This window comes from Macrotis lagotis, chromosome 1, assembly GCF_037893015.1.
Source record: "Macrotis lagotis isolate mMagLag1 chromosome 1, bilby.v1.9.chrom.fasta, whole genome shotgun sequence".
In the NCBI taxonomy this organism is placed as follows: Eukaryota; Metazoa; Chordata; class Mammalia; order Peramelemorphia; family Peramelidae; genus Macrotis; species Macrotis lagotis.
In genome coordinates, this window is record NC_133658.1 from 906,605,826 (window position 1) to 906,621,292 (window position 15,467).

The 15,467-nt window shown below is 42.7% G+C and overlaps 1 protein-coding gene across 1 annotated transcript; it reads right to left on the bottom strand.

The window, feature by feature from the left end:
* Positions 1-214: 214 nt before the first annotated feature.
* LOC141509640 (cell adhesion molecule CEACAM1-like) lies at positions 215-15,004 on the bottom strand. Its single transcript, XM_074219330.1, has 7 exons — positions 14,811-15,004; positions 13,633-13,977; positions 10,041-10,149; positions 8,474-8,520; positions 6,807-6,868; positions 4,163-4,204; positions 215-3,536 (listed from the first exon to the last, which is right to left on the bottom strand). The coding sequence occupies exons 1-7, from the start codon at positions 14,872-14,874 to the stop codon at positions 3,444-3,446; spliced, it is 762 nt and encodes a 253-aa protein (XP_074075431.1). The 5' UTR covers positions 14,875-15,004; the 3' UTR covers positions 215-3,443.
* Between the last annotated feature and the right edge of the window lie 463 nt (positions 15,005-15,467).

The window sequence follows — 15,467 nt, forward strand, 5'->3', positions numbered from 1 at the left end:
TCTTGGGAGTTCATTCTGGAGCCAGCTCTGTTATTGACTTACTGCTTGATGTTGAGACCAAATCTTTTCTTATTATCTGCAACATATGGGACTGGATGAAATGACCTTTATGGTTCATATTGATATTTTATTTTATTTTATTTTATTTTTCCAATTACATGTTACAAAAGTTTTCAACATTGGTGATCTCTGTTAGTTTCTTCTAGTTGTCACATTCTTTGCTCTACATTCTAAGTCTCCTTCCAGGTCTGAAGTCTTGTGTTCTATGTTCTAATATGTTCCTCTCTTTTATGACATTCTGTGTTTTTCCACTAAAAATATGCTATTTCCTATTCTGATTATCCTATCTATCTGCTATGGATTCAAAGGCAGGAAAGATAGAAATATCTGAATCAGGACAAGCCCTGGTCCTCCATTTCATTCTGTGAGAACACTCATTTTGCTCCTTGAAAATGGCTGCCCTGGATTGGAATGTGGTCACTGTGAGAGGCTGAAACAGAGACCCTTCCCTGGACCCTCTGGCCTTGTTCTGCCAGAATGCTGACTTTTTTCCTTTTTGTGTTTTCATCCACAAGTAGTGTTCCTCCTTGGGGACAAAGAATGGGGTGGGTTGATGGTCACTGTTTTTGGTGTTTGGAGAATGGAGAGGAAGGATCCCTTTCCAGAGGCTGAGAGTGAGGAGATCTGGGCTCTGACATCCCCTGTTCTAAGGTACCTCTCAGTTCTGACCTTCCCTGCTCCAAGGTCCCTCCCAGCTCTGATATCCCTTGTTCTGAGGTTCCTCTAGGTTTTAGCATTCCCTGTTCTAAAGTCCTTCCCAGTTTTGACTTTCCCTAGTTTAAGGCCCCTCCCAGCTCTGACATCCTCTGTTCCAAGGTCCCTCCTAGCTCTGACATTCTCTGTTCCAAGGTCCCTCCTAGTTCTGATATCCTCTGTTCCAAGCTCCCTCCTAGTTCTGACATCCTCTGTTCCAAGGCCCCTCCCAGCTCTGACATTCTCTGTTCCAAGGTCCCTCCTAGTTCTGACATTCTCTGTTCCAAGGTCCCTCCTAGTTCTGACATTCTCTGTTCCAAGGTCCCTCCTAGTTCTGACATCCTCTGTTCCAAGGTCCCTCCTAGTTCTGACATTCTCTGTTCCAAGGTCCCTCTTTCATTTCTTGATTAGCTTTTGTGAAAGGGAATCTACAGAACCACTGTTTTACTGTGTCTCCCAAGGGAACAGTTCTCCAACTTTATCATAACAGTCCACTTTCATGGTTCTATGGCAGAGCACATGAGCAAAGCAAGACCCCTGAATCATCAAATAGTAGATGTGAAAGGAACTTTAGGGACCCTTTAATTTCTCCCTTGTTGGTTAGGACACCCAAAGCTAGGTAGGGTATGAGATTTGGGCTGGATCCCATAGTCAATCAACAGATCCCTGGCTAAACATTTAATTAAATGTTGCATTTGTATTCAACAAAGGTACATGATGCGGAGGGAGAATCCAAGGGAAAACATGAAATAACTGATGCATTTTAGCAGTTTGCATTCTAACATGGGAAAATGTACATTTTTAAGTATAGTGTCATCAGAATAAGGACAAATCTATACTCAGGAGTTTGGGGATGGAGGGCATCAACCCTTAGATGGGGAGGGAGGGAAATAGGATACTGGAAAAGATTCTCAATAAACAAGTGTCAGAGCTGGAGATGAAAGACAGATCTTTGGGCTCCTAGGCCAGAACCCTTCCCATTGAACTTTTTCCACTCAATTTTCATTTTATAGAGTTTATGATCAGACTAGGGCTCAGCTTGTGTCTTTTTTTTTGTCTCTGTCTTTGGTTGAAAGAAGGGCCTGCTAGTTACTCTTTTGGGTACTGGTAGTGATGGTAGATAATCTTTACCACTAACACTAATCCACCTGGAATTTGTCTCCATCCTTCAATGAATAACTCACATGCCACCTTAATCACTTTACCCTGATTGTCTTGCATCCAGGGTTATCTCCATTTGTGCTGATTCATATCTAGTCAATGGACCCAGAGGACTCCAGAGGAGAAAGTGAGGCTGATAATTTAGCACAACAGCCCCTAAATCAAATTCACTTGCTTGTCAAGGCATCACCTCCCTAATATCATGGTCTTCTTTGAGAATGGAGGATAAACATTATCAGGCACTTGCTTCAGGCAGCCTTCCCAGGAGCTACTCCCTTTGGACCTCAGGTGACACTTAGTGTGGTGAGTCAAAGATGGCTCTGACATTACAAACCTGAGAGCCTAGTAGATTAGAACTGACTTCAACAGAAATAAGACCACGTATAGGATGTACCAGCTTTGGGAGGGAAGTGACAGAGAGAGAAGATGATGGATTTAGTTGAACAAATTATTTCTATATTTTGCTTTCATATTACTAACATTTCCAAATCTCCTCTCTCTCTCTCTCTCTCTCACTCTCTCCCTTGCCCTTGCTCTTGCTCTCTTGCTCTTGTTCTCTCTTTCTCTCTCTGTTCCTTACATAAGCCATTTCTTGTAATAAAGAATAACAAGAAAGAATTAAAAAGTAAGCAATTCAACAAAACTATGTAGCAGATTGAATCTGATAATATTTGCAGCACTCAGCACCCATAGTCTCCCACCTCTACAAAAAAGCAAAGTGGTTTTGCTTTCGTAGTTTCCCTAGAGGCAGGCATGGTCACCATACAGTCACTTTGCATGGTTGTTTCCCCCCCTCTAAATATTGCTTACTATGCTCTGTATCAGTTCAGGCATTTCTTCTCATGTTTCCCTGCCCTTTTCATCTTTATCATTTCCTTTGGAGCAGTAATATTTCATTCCATTTACATCCCACAATTTACTCATCCTTTCTCCAATTGATAAAGAGTTTAATTTGTTCCCAGTTATTTGTGAAGGGCTGAGATGAATATTTTTGTGTATGTGGAAACTGCTTCCTGGGACCTCCTGAATATAGATCAATAATTGTGGGGTTTATAGGTCAGAGGGTATAGGCCTTTTAGAGAAAAGAAGAGGAAAATATAGAGATGTTGATGTTGTTGGGTTCACAGAGCAAAGATCTATTGTCTCAAATCCAGCCAAGTGTTACTTGGCTTCCCTTCTGCTCAGGTACACATAGCCTTGACTCTTTTCCTTTTTCTCCACTCTGTTGGAGTGTTCTGCATGCTTCTCCTCTTCCTCCTTACCCCTTTCTTTCTCTCCTGATGGTTCTCCCTCTGGTGCTACCTGTGAACCACATCTGAATGATGGGAAGTGGTTAGAATGTGAAAGCATCTCTATAAGCTGGCTAGAGGCAGCAAAGTACAGAGGACAGAGAAGCAGATCTGGAGTAAGGAAGACCTGAATTGAACTCTGGTCCAAGATACTTGCTAGCAGTGTGCCTTGGAGTTCTCATTTTTACAATGAAGACATTTGCACTCAATGGTTTCTAAGTTTCCTTTTGGCTCTACAGTCTAGAACTTGGTGATTTTCCCTTTTCTATGGGCTTGAGGTTTCTTTGAAGGTGGGATCTTTTCATAAACTTCCATTTCATTGACATTCAGTGCCTGAGAATGGAGAGAGGAAATGTCAGGGACATCCAAGGTCTTCCCCTTCCTAACTCTGTTTTGGACCCTCTGGACTTCAGAATTCTGCCTTTACTGTTGACTTGACCAGAAACTTTACCTAGTCCCCACTGCCTCCTTGCCTGGGATCACTCTCCCACCCATAAGCCTTGCTCACCACCCCTCTACAAGATCTATCCCCTTTCTCCCTTTCATGAATCCTTCATAACACTTCCATTTTGTGAAAGGGCCCAGGCTAATTTGCCTTCATTCTCTTCTTGGCCCTATTATTACCTTCTAGACTTCAAAACCAGGCTCCCAGGGTAGACTCCTCCATTCCCTCCTACCTCTGTATCCCTCTCTTCCTCCCTCATTTCCAGTGGCATGTAAACTCCTTGAGGGCAGGGGATGGTTTTTTTTTTTTGGGGGGGATCCTATTTATATTCTCACTGCTTAGCACAAGGCTAAATTATTGTTTGTTTCCCTCCTTTCAAGGAGAATGTCAGAACTGGGAGGGATTTTCTGCTCATTTATCTTCTTCCCTCCAATCTGGTCCTGTTTCTGGGTCCCTTAATTAACTAGCATTTCATCCTCTCTTTTAGTATCCAGGGGAGATCTTATGCATATACCTGGTAGATATTCTCAGATGGAGCAGCAGAGGAGTCCTGGTCCTACAGAGTGGGAAAGAGCAGCCTGGTCATTGACAAATAGAACATCAGAGGTTGAAAGGACTTAGAACAGGGAACTTCCAAGCTGGGAGAGAATTTAGACAGAGAATGTCAGAGCTGAGAAAAGAGAACCCTTAGATCATAGAATGCCAGAACTGGGAAGGGTCTTAGAACATGAAACATCAGAGCTTAGAACATGAGAACAGAGAATGTTAGAATTGGAAGGGCCTTAGAACAGGCAACTCCAGAGCTGGCAGAGAATTTAGAGCATGGAGTATCAGAGCTGGCAGGGTCTTTAGAACAGGGAATGTTGGAACTGGAAGAGGTCTTAGAACATGGAATATCAGAATTAAGAACAGAGAAGGTCAGAGTTAGGAGGACCTTAGAACTTTAGAGATGGAAGGGAATTTAGAACATGGAATAACAGATAGCAGATCACAGAATGTGGAATATCAGAGCTTAGAACATGAGAACAGAGAGTGTCAAAGCTTGAAGGGGTCTTTGAACCAGAATATTAGTGTTGGGAGGAAGGCTTAGATTATAGAATGTCAGAGTTAGGAGGGGCCTTAATCAATTCATCCATCAATTAGGTTGCAAACATTTATTAATTCCTTTCTATGTGACTGCCACAATGCTAGGCTCAGTGGCCCAGTAGCAACTAAGGTTCCTGCTCTCAAGAAAGTTACCTTTTAGCTTTTGGGGAGTCAAGGAGAAGGGTGTATCAAGAAAACTATCATGTTGCTATTCAAGTTGAGCTTGGAACGTAGCCAAGAGACCATGTAGAGGAAATATAGTGTCTTCTGAGTTTAAGGACAATACAAAGATCTGGAGGCTGGAGATGAAGAGCAATAAAGTCAGTTTGGGGGAGATGTCAGTTGTATAAAAGGAATAAATGTGTAATAGGACAAGAAAGCTTTCATGAAGCCTGAGTAAAGGATTTTAGAAGAGAGGGGAGTTTTTAAATGATTCTTTCTCCCTCTTCCACTTGATATCTTAGAAGACTCCCTTCTAAGCTCAGTTCTAGTACAAGCCTTTACAGAAGACTTCCTTGATCCTCTTCCCACCCACACTTCCACTACTCCAGGGAATAGAGAACTAATGAAATTACTTGAGTAGGGGGCTATATGGCCAGGGAAAAATCACTTTGGTAGTTGTATGTAAACCTTAGTAGAGAGAAAAAAAACCAAGGTAGGGAGGCAGAAGGCGTTTGCAATTGCCCAGATCAGAATGATCTGAATGAATGTGGTGGTTGGTTGGAGAGAAAGTATATGGGAGAGAGTTTGTGGGGGGAGAAATGAAAAAATGTAGCAACAGGTTATATTAGGATATTGAAAATGAGGAGATGACAGTGACACTGGGGATGGGAGTCTGAGGGTTGGGAGGATGATGGGACCCTTGATAGTAATATAGAAAATAAGAAGAGGAGAAAGTCTGCAAGGAATGATAAAGGGGTCTGCTTTGGTTATGTAGAATATGAGATGCCCAAAAGGCATCCAGATGAGATGTCCAAGAGTAGATTGCATGCTAGAGATTTGGGTTTGATGTTGTTCATTCTTCATTCTCAGAGATGACCAATGGCACCACAGACAGACTTATCCATAAATTGAATGCAGTAAGGCAGAGATGTATGGGCAAAGTCATCTGCCTCACTCTCTATCCTCCAGAACCATTGGATTCCAGGGGTAAGACAACTGGTAATGGTCCAGGAGATCTGGATTATTCTCTTCATATGAGATGTAATTCAGCTTAGAGCAGAAAAGACCTTAGGATATAGACTTAGGATATAGAGCATAGAATTTTATAGTTGGGAAGGCCTTAGAATACAAATTGCCTAAGTTAGAAGGGATCTTAGAAATTATTTACCTCCAAGGTGGAGCAGGAACCTCTTCCCTGTCAAATCAACCCATTCCACATTCAGTGACACCTAATTGGAGGTTTTTCCTTCACATGAAGCCCAAATTCCCCTCTCTACAACTTTGCCTCTTATTATCAGTTATGTGCCAGGGTATATTCTTATCTCTGTGGCCAAATAGATTAAGTTGAATCCCACTTCCTTATGAATTCCACTTTAGCTACTCAAAGATGGTTCCCAGATCTTCCTCCCAAACCAATTTTTTTCTTCTCCAGATTAGTTACCACGAGTTCTTTCCATTTATCTGTTCAAATAACATGAATTTTGAGCCCATCACCCTTCTGAACATCCTCCATTGGATGCCTTATTGCTCACCAGCATTCTTCAGTGATTATCCCACCCGACCTTTCAAGTCCGACGCGTCTCCAGTTCTGACTGAAGGACCTCCTTCCCACCCCATCATTGTTGTTATTGTTTAGTCATTTTCGCTCACGCCAGCGACCCTCATTTTTGGGTTTTCTTATCAAAGATACTGGAGTGGTTTGCCATTTCCTTCTCATTTTACAGATGAGAAAACCGAGGCAAAAAGTTTCAGGGACTTGACTAGGGTCACACAGCTAGTAAGTGTCTGAGCTCAGATTTGAACTCAGATCTTCCTGAAGCAAGACTTGGCACTCTGTCCACCGAGTCATCTAGCTGCCCAATCCCATGATAGACACCCCCAAGTCCCAGAAAAATATCTTCTGTCCCTACCTGTGGAAACCGAGGAAAGTCTTGAAACAAAACATTATTCATATAGAAGTTGGAATCTTCACCTAAAGGGAGAGAAATCCAGACATAAGATCTTGGTGTGCTTAGCTGGAATGCCAGGAGAGAATGATAGAGAAGGAAGTGAGGGGAAGCTGGGTGGCATAATGGATAGAGGACAGGACCTGGAGTCAAAAAGTTTAAGTTCAAATTTTTCCTCAGACACTTACTGGCTTTTAACCCTGAACAAGTCCCTTAAATTTCATTTGCCTCACTTTTATCAATTGTAAAATGGAGTTAATAAAGGCACCTATCTCCCAGGGTTATGGTGAAGATCAAATGAGATAACACTTAGCAGTGTTTGGTCTATAGCTGGTGCTAAAGAAATGCTTATTTTAGGCAAAACCTTTATCAAATTGCTTGCCTCCTCAATGAGAGAGGTGGAGAGGGAGGGAGAGAATTTGAAATTCAAAATTTTGAAAATGAATGTTAAAAATTGTTTACATGTAATTGGGGAAAATTAAAATACTAAAAGTAAAAAAAAAGTTTTTTTCTTCCTTCTTTCTTTCCTCACTTTCCCCACAGTTTCCTATAGCAAGGTTTCTTGATGTCTGGTTCTAGGAGTCATTGGTTATGGAGTTGATAGTTCTAGAGTCTGTGGTCTGAGATTCCATGATGGGCCCTTCATGAGCACCTCCTCTCAGCTCTGAATCCTTTGTCCAGAGACTCTAGGAAAAACTCCTTGAAGGAAAGGATTGGGTCAATTTAATCATCAACTTCTAGTCTGATAAGTCTCATGATGGCATGGGGGAGTCCTGAGTCCTCCAAGACTGTGTCTGTGAGAAGACTTTTCCAATACAGCTCCAATAAAAATATGTATCTGTTTTTTGATGACCACCCTTGCTAAATAATTATTTCCAAAGAAATTGTCAGGGAGATGATCATTTCTGTAGCATCATTAGTTTCAGAGTATGAGGAGATAAAGGAATTCTATTAAACCTCTTAAAATATAGCAAAATTTAATCGATATCTATTTTCCATTCAGTGACTTCAATGCCAAAATCGGGCTGATGAAAGAAAATATGGTTCAAAAAAAATTCTACATTTCAGTAAGGGGATTTGGATATGCTAGAAATAATAAAAAACAGATTACACCACAAAAATGGTAATTGATTAAATTCTAACGGAAAGGAAATGATTGATTACCATTTGTAGCCAGTATAAAAAATGGAAGACATGGTCTGCAATGGAGGCAACTCTGAAGGAAGTGTGAGACCTAAGTTCACTGTTCTCCAAAGAAAGGGCTGCTAATACCTACTGTCAGCACTAGCCAGTGTAAGCAGTTATTTTACACATGAGGAAACTGAGACCTGGAGAACTGAAGTATTTCCCCCAAAGGTCACATAGTTACTAAATAGGAGAACTGAGTTTCCTTTTTTTTTTTGTGTGTGAAGGAAAATCTCCTGGAAGTTTCAGTGATGTGAGAAAGAGAATACATGTCCTCTTGGTGTACCATACAGTCATAGAATATTGGGCTATCAGAGGTAGTTAATTTTACATTTGATCTAATTGAGATTTAGAGAAGGGTAAGGACTCACCCATCAATCAATGACTAGTTGTCATTTCCTGTTGTTTTTTGTGGTATTACAACTGCCTGCCAGGGACATACTTACCTTCCTTCTGGACTGGAGTCTTTCTTCCTAGGAAACCTTGAGAGGCCCTGAGACAACAAGACAGGAAAGCCATGAATAGTCATCTTCCTTGGGGTACCCTGACTTGAGGACACAAAAGGGAGGTTCCTGGATAACTGGCTTTGGGAGGGTCCAATAGTCATAAGGAGGGGATGTTAATAGTCATCCCTTGAGACTCTGACCTGTTTCTACAACAATTTGTTGGCCACATCCTTCTAGATTAAGGGCTCACTGGCTCCTTAGACTCCTCAGTTCATACCTGAACTTACTATTTCCCCCATCATGCACATCGCTCCCTGCCAACTTCCTTATTTGTATTGTAAATACTTTTATCCAGGCTGGGAATTGCAGGTCAGATCTTCTCTTCCCCTCCCACCACATCCAAATAGTTACCTTGTTCTATCAGTTCTCTCTCAATCACCATCTCCTTCCTATTTGTGTAGACCGTACCCTAGTTTTGACTTTCATCTCCCCAACTAGTCTTCCTGTGTTTGTTCTCTCTAGTCCATGCTTCCCATAGCAGGTCAAAATCTTTCTAAGGATCAAGTCTGACACTGTCACCCCTTACTCAAGAACCTCAGTGCATGCTATTGCCTATAGGATAAAATACAAGCCCCTGAGCCTAGTATTCAGAGTCCTTTCTTACTGGGCTCTGACAGTGAGACTGATGACTTGCTTCCTTGCTGTTTCTCTCCAATCAGCCCAAGATGACTGCAATCTTTTTAGCTGCCAAGTCAAACTGTTTTTCCTATTGAATTTTCAGCCCAAGAAAACTCTAGATTTTTTTAGAGGAACCTGCAATCTATTCCATTTTTTTCACTTATAAGATTAACTTTTAAACTCAATTATAACATTTTTATAGTCAACCATATAAAATTATTTCCTCCTTCCTTTCTTTTTCCCTTCCTTCCTTCCTTCCTTCCTTCCTTCCTTCCTTCCTTCCTTCCTTCCTTCCTTCCTTCCTTCCTTCCTTCCTATGCCTACAGTTATTCACTCTATTTTCTGCTCCTTGCCTCATCTCTGCTTTAGGGAACCTTGCTTATTTTGCTTTGGAGAGTACAGTAAACATGGTAAGATGGCAGGATATTCTGCCCTGCCCCCCTCCATTGAGGAAAGGAGAGACTGTTTTAAAGGGATGATCAAGTATGGGGGAGGAGAAGTGGACCAAAATATATGGAATTAGGAAGGAATTGAAGTCAGCACATAGAACCTACTATCTGGAGTTGGGAGTGCTGATGCAGGTCTCTAATTTCTAATACTAGGGAGGCTGAGACTAGTGGATTGCTTGAGCTTGGGAGTTTGGAATGTTTTTGCTGATGTCCAGCGCTGATGTGGAAGGTCCTTGAGGAGTCCTTAGGTCCCCTAAGGAAGAGTGGACTGGCCCAGGTTGAAAATGGAGTTGGTTGAAGCTTTCCAGGGAATTAGCCTATGTATGACTAGGTGAAGAGAGAGACCCAGTTTAAAAAAAAAAAATGAAGGGAGTGGAAGATAGTGCTGGGTTTTCCCCTCTAATTTGGGGAGAAGGTCTTGGAAAGAAATCTCATCCTACCATTCAGTCTTCCTGATGCACAGGATATAGATGCAGGATCCAATCAAAGCCGCCCCAATCACAATTCCAATCAAATTGCTGCTTGTGACAATTTCTCTGGAACGCAGGGCTGCCACAGCGAGGGGTGGGGAAAAATGAATAAGTAGTTATGTATGAGGCACTTTTGCAAATGTCATTTAGATTAATCTTCACAGCAACTCTGGGAGGTAGATGCTAATATGGTCTTCACCTTTCAAGCAAAGAAACTGGGGAAGTTTCTTTGAGGCAGAGAGGTTAAAGTGACTTGTTCAGGGTCATACAGCTAGTAAGCACTTAAGTCTAGATCTGAGCTCAAGTCTTCCTGACTCCAGGTCCAGTGCTCTATCTATTTCTCCACCTAGTTATCTGATAAAGAAGAGGAAAAAGGAGTCTTGGTGGGTGTTGAGGATGTGGGGAGTCTGTATAAAGCTAACTTGGCCTGTGTACCTTATATGTTGACTGTCTCTTGGCAGGGTTGCATTGTCAGTGTCTGGAAAATATCAGGGACCCCTGAGTATTGGACAGCACATTAGATCCAAGATGCTGGACACCGAACTTATTGGGTTACTCCAAACTGGTCTTCCCCATCTTTGTCTCCTCCTATTTTTCTAACTCTGAAATTTGAACCAGAATCCCCTTTGAATTTATCTATCTGTCCTGTCCCTCTCATTTGCACATCCAATTCATGACTTTGAAGCATCCCTAATTTCATAGTTGTTTGTGGGGATTCTGCTTCCTTTTTTTTGTTTTTATGGCTGATCTCCATGTCTTCTTCCCTAGATTATGGAAGTAATTTCCCCCTGGACTTCCTGCTTCTTGACTCCTCAGTCTAGGCTTTCCCACCACCTCCCAAATATCTTCCCGACTCCCTATTGGTACCATGTGATTCTTTTATCCTAAGATACTTCAGTGACTCCCAGTGTGTACAGAGCAAATGACAAACTCTTGACCCTGACTTTCAAGGCTTTTCACAGTCTGGCTTCCACCAATCTCTTGGTTTTATTTCATGTGCCATCTATATTCAATTATTCTACAATCTCATTAGAATGCAACCTTCTGTCTCTGCTTAATCCACCTCCCATCTTTAAAGGACTTCCCTTGTTTTTCCCCCAACACCATCTTTAAAGTTAAACTCTGATGACTGCCCCTTTTAAGAAATCTTTTGTGGCTCCCTGACCCTTCCCCACTTAATTGAACTGAAACCATCCTGTTGAGGAACAATAACCATTCATATATCTGGGGCCTGTCACTTATATAGCTTTTCTCATAACAACCTGATGAAAAAGGGAATCCCATGATTAGTAGCCCAACATTATAAAGAAGGAAACTGAGGGTCAGGGAGGTGATATGACTAGTCTGTTGAATATTAAAGCCTGACCTCAAGTCTAGAACCTTTTCCACTGTATTATGCAACCCAATCTAATATCAAGTTAAGGTAAGGACCTGGGAAAGCTCCTTCCTCTTTTTCTTGGCTACTGGTTACTTCTAGTCTTTTCTCTGCTAATTATCTTACAATATATTTTCTATGACTTTTTTGTACAGATTTGTTTGCCAGTTATCTCTCTATTAGATTGTAAACTCCTTGAGGGCAGGGACTATCTTTTGGCCCTTTTTGTATTCCCCAGCTCATAGAACAGTGCTTCTTAGCACACAGTAGACACTTAATTGCTTAGCAATTGGTTGGTGAGAACCCCATTCAGAGGAAGGGGCATGATATGCTCTATTTCTCAGATTCAGATCCTCCCTTGGTCTCCCTTGGTAGTTTCTTTCTTTCTGGGCCCCTGGAGTCTGGAAACCTGAGTTTCTTTTCAATCCCCAGTCCCTCTTCTTTCCATATTGTGTCTTGTTCTCTCGAGGTACCGAGTAAGGGCTTGTGAATGACAACTTAGAACACCTGTTTAGACTTTCTCCCAGCTGTTGCTCTGGCACCCCCCCCCCACTTCACTTCAGCTGGTGAACTGTGGTGAGAGCTGCTTCTCAATATGAGGAACCAAGTATGGCATCACCTGTAGCTGCTAGCTACGACTGCATGCCATGCTGTTGATTCTAGAAACTCAATAAGCAAAGACCCTCAGGTGGCCTCTGTGGCATCTTCCACTTCTGAGTTTCCATGGCTCTGTGTCTTAGAAATAATCCAGGCTAAAGCACAATAGTAATTGCCCTCTCCATTTCCCCTGACAAATCAACAAAGAAACCTTGAATACCTCCAGTTATGGGGAAAGTCCATTTCCTAAAGGATGATTCTCACTATGGTTCTTATTTGGAGTCCAAATATATTTCTCTGGAACTTTCCTCTATTACATACATTAATAAGCTATAAGATGATTTTCTCCTCCAGTTAAGACTCCCCTCTTTGAGAAGCCTTGTCTCTTCCTGGTTGTTTTCCTGGAAGATTGAGTCAGCCTGGTCTTTAACTCTGGTTCCAACCACATCTTCTCACCCCAAAGGCACACAAGTGTTCATCTCTACCCTCTCCTTGAGATTTGGCCCTTCCCTTTCAAGGGACTGGGAGTCCAGGGATAAAGCTACCTTGACTGATCTCCATTCCCATGAAATCAGACTCTTCTGAGCCTGGGGGAGAAAGCAGGCTTGGTCTGAGCCCCACTTGGGCAGGCTGGCAAGAGAATGTCAATGAATTCCCCAAGAAATGCCCCTCTCCTATGTGGCCATACCCCACATCAGGACAGCCTGCCTAGGCAGAATGAGAGGGGCCAGTCCAGTTCCCCATCTTGACTAGGGAAAACTGGGGAGAGAAAGACAATTGATTACCTCCCAACTCCTGACTGCCCCTTATGGTACTCAAATCCCGCTGTGCCACTTACTGTTTATGACCCCCAGGGCAATTCCTTTATCTTCTCTGGGGCTTAGTTTCCTCATCTGTAAACTTAGAGCCTTGACTGGGCCTGAAGTCCAGATGACCTGAGTTCAAATCCAGCCTCTATCACATATAAGTTGTATGACTCTGGACAAGTCATTTCCCTTGTTTGCCTCAGTTTCCTCATCAGTAAAATGAGGATCACAATAATACCTACCACCCAGAATTCATATGAAATAATAATTGTATAGTGCTTAGCACAGGACAAGTCCTATAAAAATGCTAGCTAATATTATTATTTCTGAAATTCCTCTTAGCTGTAAATTAATGATTCTATTAGCTCCATGTTACCCATCAGGGACTCAAGCCCCTTGACTGCCTGTCCCAGGTTTTCTAATGGGACTAAGGCAAGCCCTGAAAACCTGTGTTCAGATGTGGGGTGGCTCCTTTCTCCCTAAAATAGGAGAAACTTGTCATTGTCAAACAGAATCCACTTTGGATGATAGGTTACTGTTATTTACTGAGTCATTTCTCACAGTTCCAAAGTGGAATCTTCAAGTCTGCTTTCCCGACTCCTTCCAGAAACTTGTCCGAGGGGGCGATATCTGAATCATCTGACTTCTGTGACCCATTCTCCTGGTAGACCTAGGCTTGGGGGTTCTCAACTCTCAGCACTTCTCTTATTGGGTCAGGTCCTGGCTTCTCCTTGCAACTTAGGGGAGGTCAGAAGGAAAGCAACCTTGGAAAGGCAGAACTTACCATATACTTTTAAATGTATGCGGACTGTTGCTACTTCACATTCTGAGTGGACAAGTTGTAAGATGTAGTCATCATTATCACTGACGGTGAGGTTGGGGATGAGCAGAGAGCCATTGGAGAAGATAATCTCTCGGCTGTTTGGTGGTGTCTGCACTTGGCTCCCAATGTGGTAGCTGAGGATTTGATTGGAGGATTCTGCTGACTTTCTGTACCAGGTATACCTGCAAGGAGTCTTGGGGGACCCTTGGATAGACAAGGTGACTTGGCTACCCACCATTCCATAGGGTGGGCTTGGTACAATACTGAAGGAAACATTTGGCTGGATCCAGCAGCTGAAGATGGAGGCTGAGAAAGGAGTAAGGAGACAGAGGTCAGCAGGGTCCCCCATCCTCCTGAGTGCCTCAGGTTACTGAGAGGCTCCATGTACCCAGGTTGAATGTTTGAGTATCTGTCTGTCTCCATCACTATGGAAGAACCAAGCACTTGGTCTTTAACAAGCTCTGCCTAACTGACAATAATCTCTACTTTGGCCACACTGGGATTTGGTTCAGAAAGTGACTAATAAAACAATGCAGAGAGAAATTAGTGAGGAAAATGGTGGGACTGAGGCTGAGAGGGGGTCTTAAATCACAGGATTCAGGGTTGAATAAACCCTTAGAGAAACCATGGTGTCCCAATATTCCCATTTTGCCTATTAGGGAACTGATGCTCCCAGATATTAACTGAACTGTCCAATGTTCCATATCAAATCACAGAGCAGCATCTGAACCTAGACCTTCTGACTCTCAATTCAATGGTTTTTTCCCTGTATGCTTGGCAGTTTTATTCCCAAATAGCTCTGGGAGGTAGGTTAGGGAGGTATAATTCTCTTCATTTTGCCTGTGAAGAAATGGGTTCAGAGAAATTTGTCCATGGTCACACAACTGGTAAATAGCAGAGCTGTCTCCTCTGACTCTTTTGCCATTGTAAAGATGCCCTGGATCTCACCTTAGGGTATGACCTGAACTGCTGCTTTGGATTCTGTCTCTGGCTCAAGAAAACTCCTGTGGCTAAATCTGGGACAGAGTCCCAAGAATGAGTCTGGTGCTTGGGTCAATTTTCTTGTCTGGGCAGAAACTCCCAATCTCTGTCTGTCTTTATCTCTCCTTGCTGTCCTCCCCATAGAACTGGTGTCTCACCTGTGATCAGTAGTCCTTTACAGGGGTTCTCTCTCCTGTGGGGAGCTTCTGAGAGGTGATCCATAGGTCTGTGCCACTCACCCTGGTAATTACCGTTGTCACTCTCAGAACACTAAGCCTCCCTGTCCTGAGCCCCAGTTCCTTGTTCTTGTTGGTCTGCAGGCTTAGGGCTGCCCTGCCCTGCTTTAGGTCTCTCTTTCTCTGTGGGACTGAGTCCTCTTTCTCTTTGGGGCTCAAGTTTGACTTTCACTAGGTATCACATGGCTAGTCAGGGCAGGGCTAGAGGTCTCTGACTTTCTCTTCCTCTGCCAGTGACTGTGGTTTCCTGACTACTGCTCATTTTTGGTTATACTTCTTGCTTCAGTCTTATTCCAATTACCTTTTCCCCTTCTAGGACAGGGAAGGGCTGAAGCCTTGTTTGAGCCCAGATTCCAAGGGGAACTACCTGCTAAGCCTCCCCTGTTTCTCTTGAGATTTGCTAGGGTACCCACTTGACTGTGGCTTCTGTGATAGTCCAGGAGGGAAGAGGAGTGGGGTAAGATTGTTTTCTGAATATTATAGAGTTTCAAATAGGGATGCCTTCTCTATTGTGGGACTGTCTCCTTCCTGGAGTGTAGGAGGAGCTTCTCCACTAAAAATCAATGATCTTGAAGTGTG

Bases quoted from the DNA above. Each gene is read 5' to 3' on its own strand.
- LOC141509640 (XM_074219330.1), bottom strand. From the start codon at position 14,874: ATGGATCACCTCTCAGAAGCTCCCCACAGGAGAGAGAACCCCTGTAAA. The intron at 10,150-13,632 runs GTAAGTTCTGCC...TCGCTGTGGCAG, and splicing joins CATACATTTAAAAGTATATG to CCCTGCGTTCCAGAGAAATT. The intron at 4,205-6,806 runs GTAGGGACAGAA...CCCACTCTGTAG, and splicing joins ACTTTCCTCGGTTTCCACAG to GACCAGGACTCCTCTGCTGC.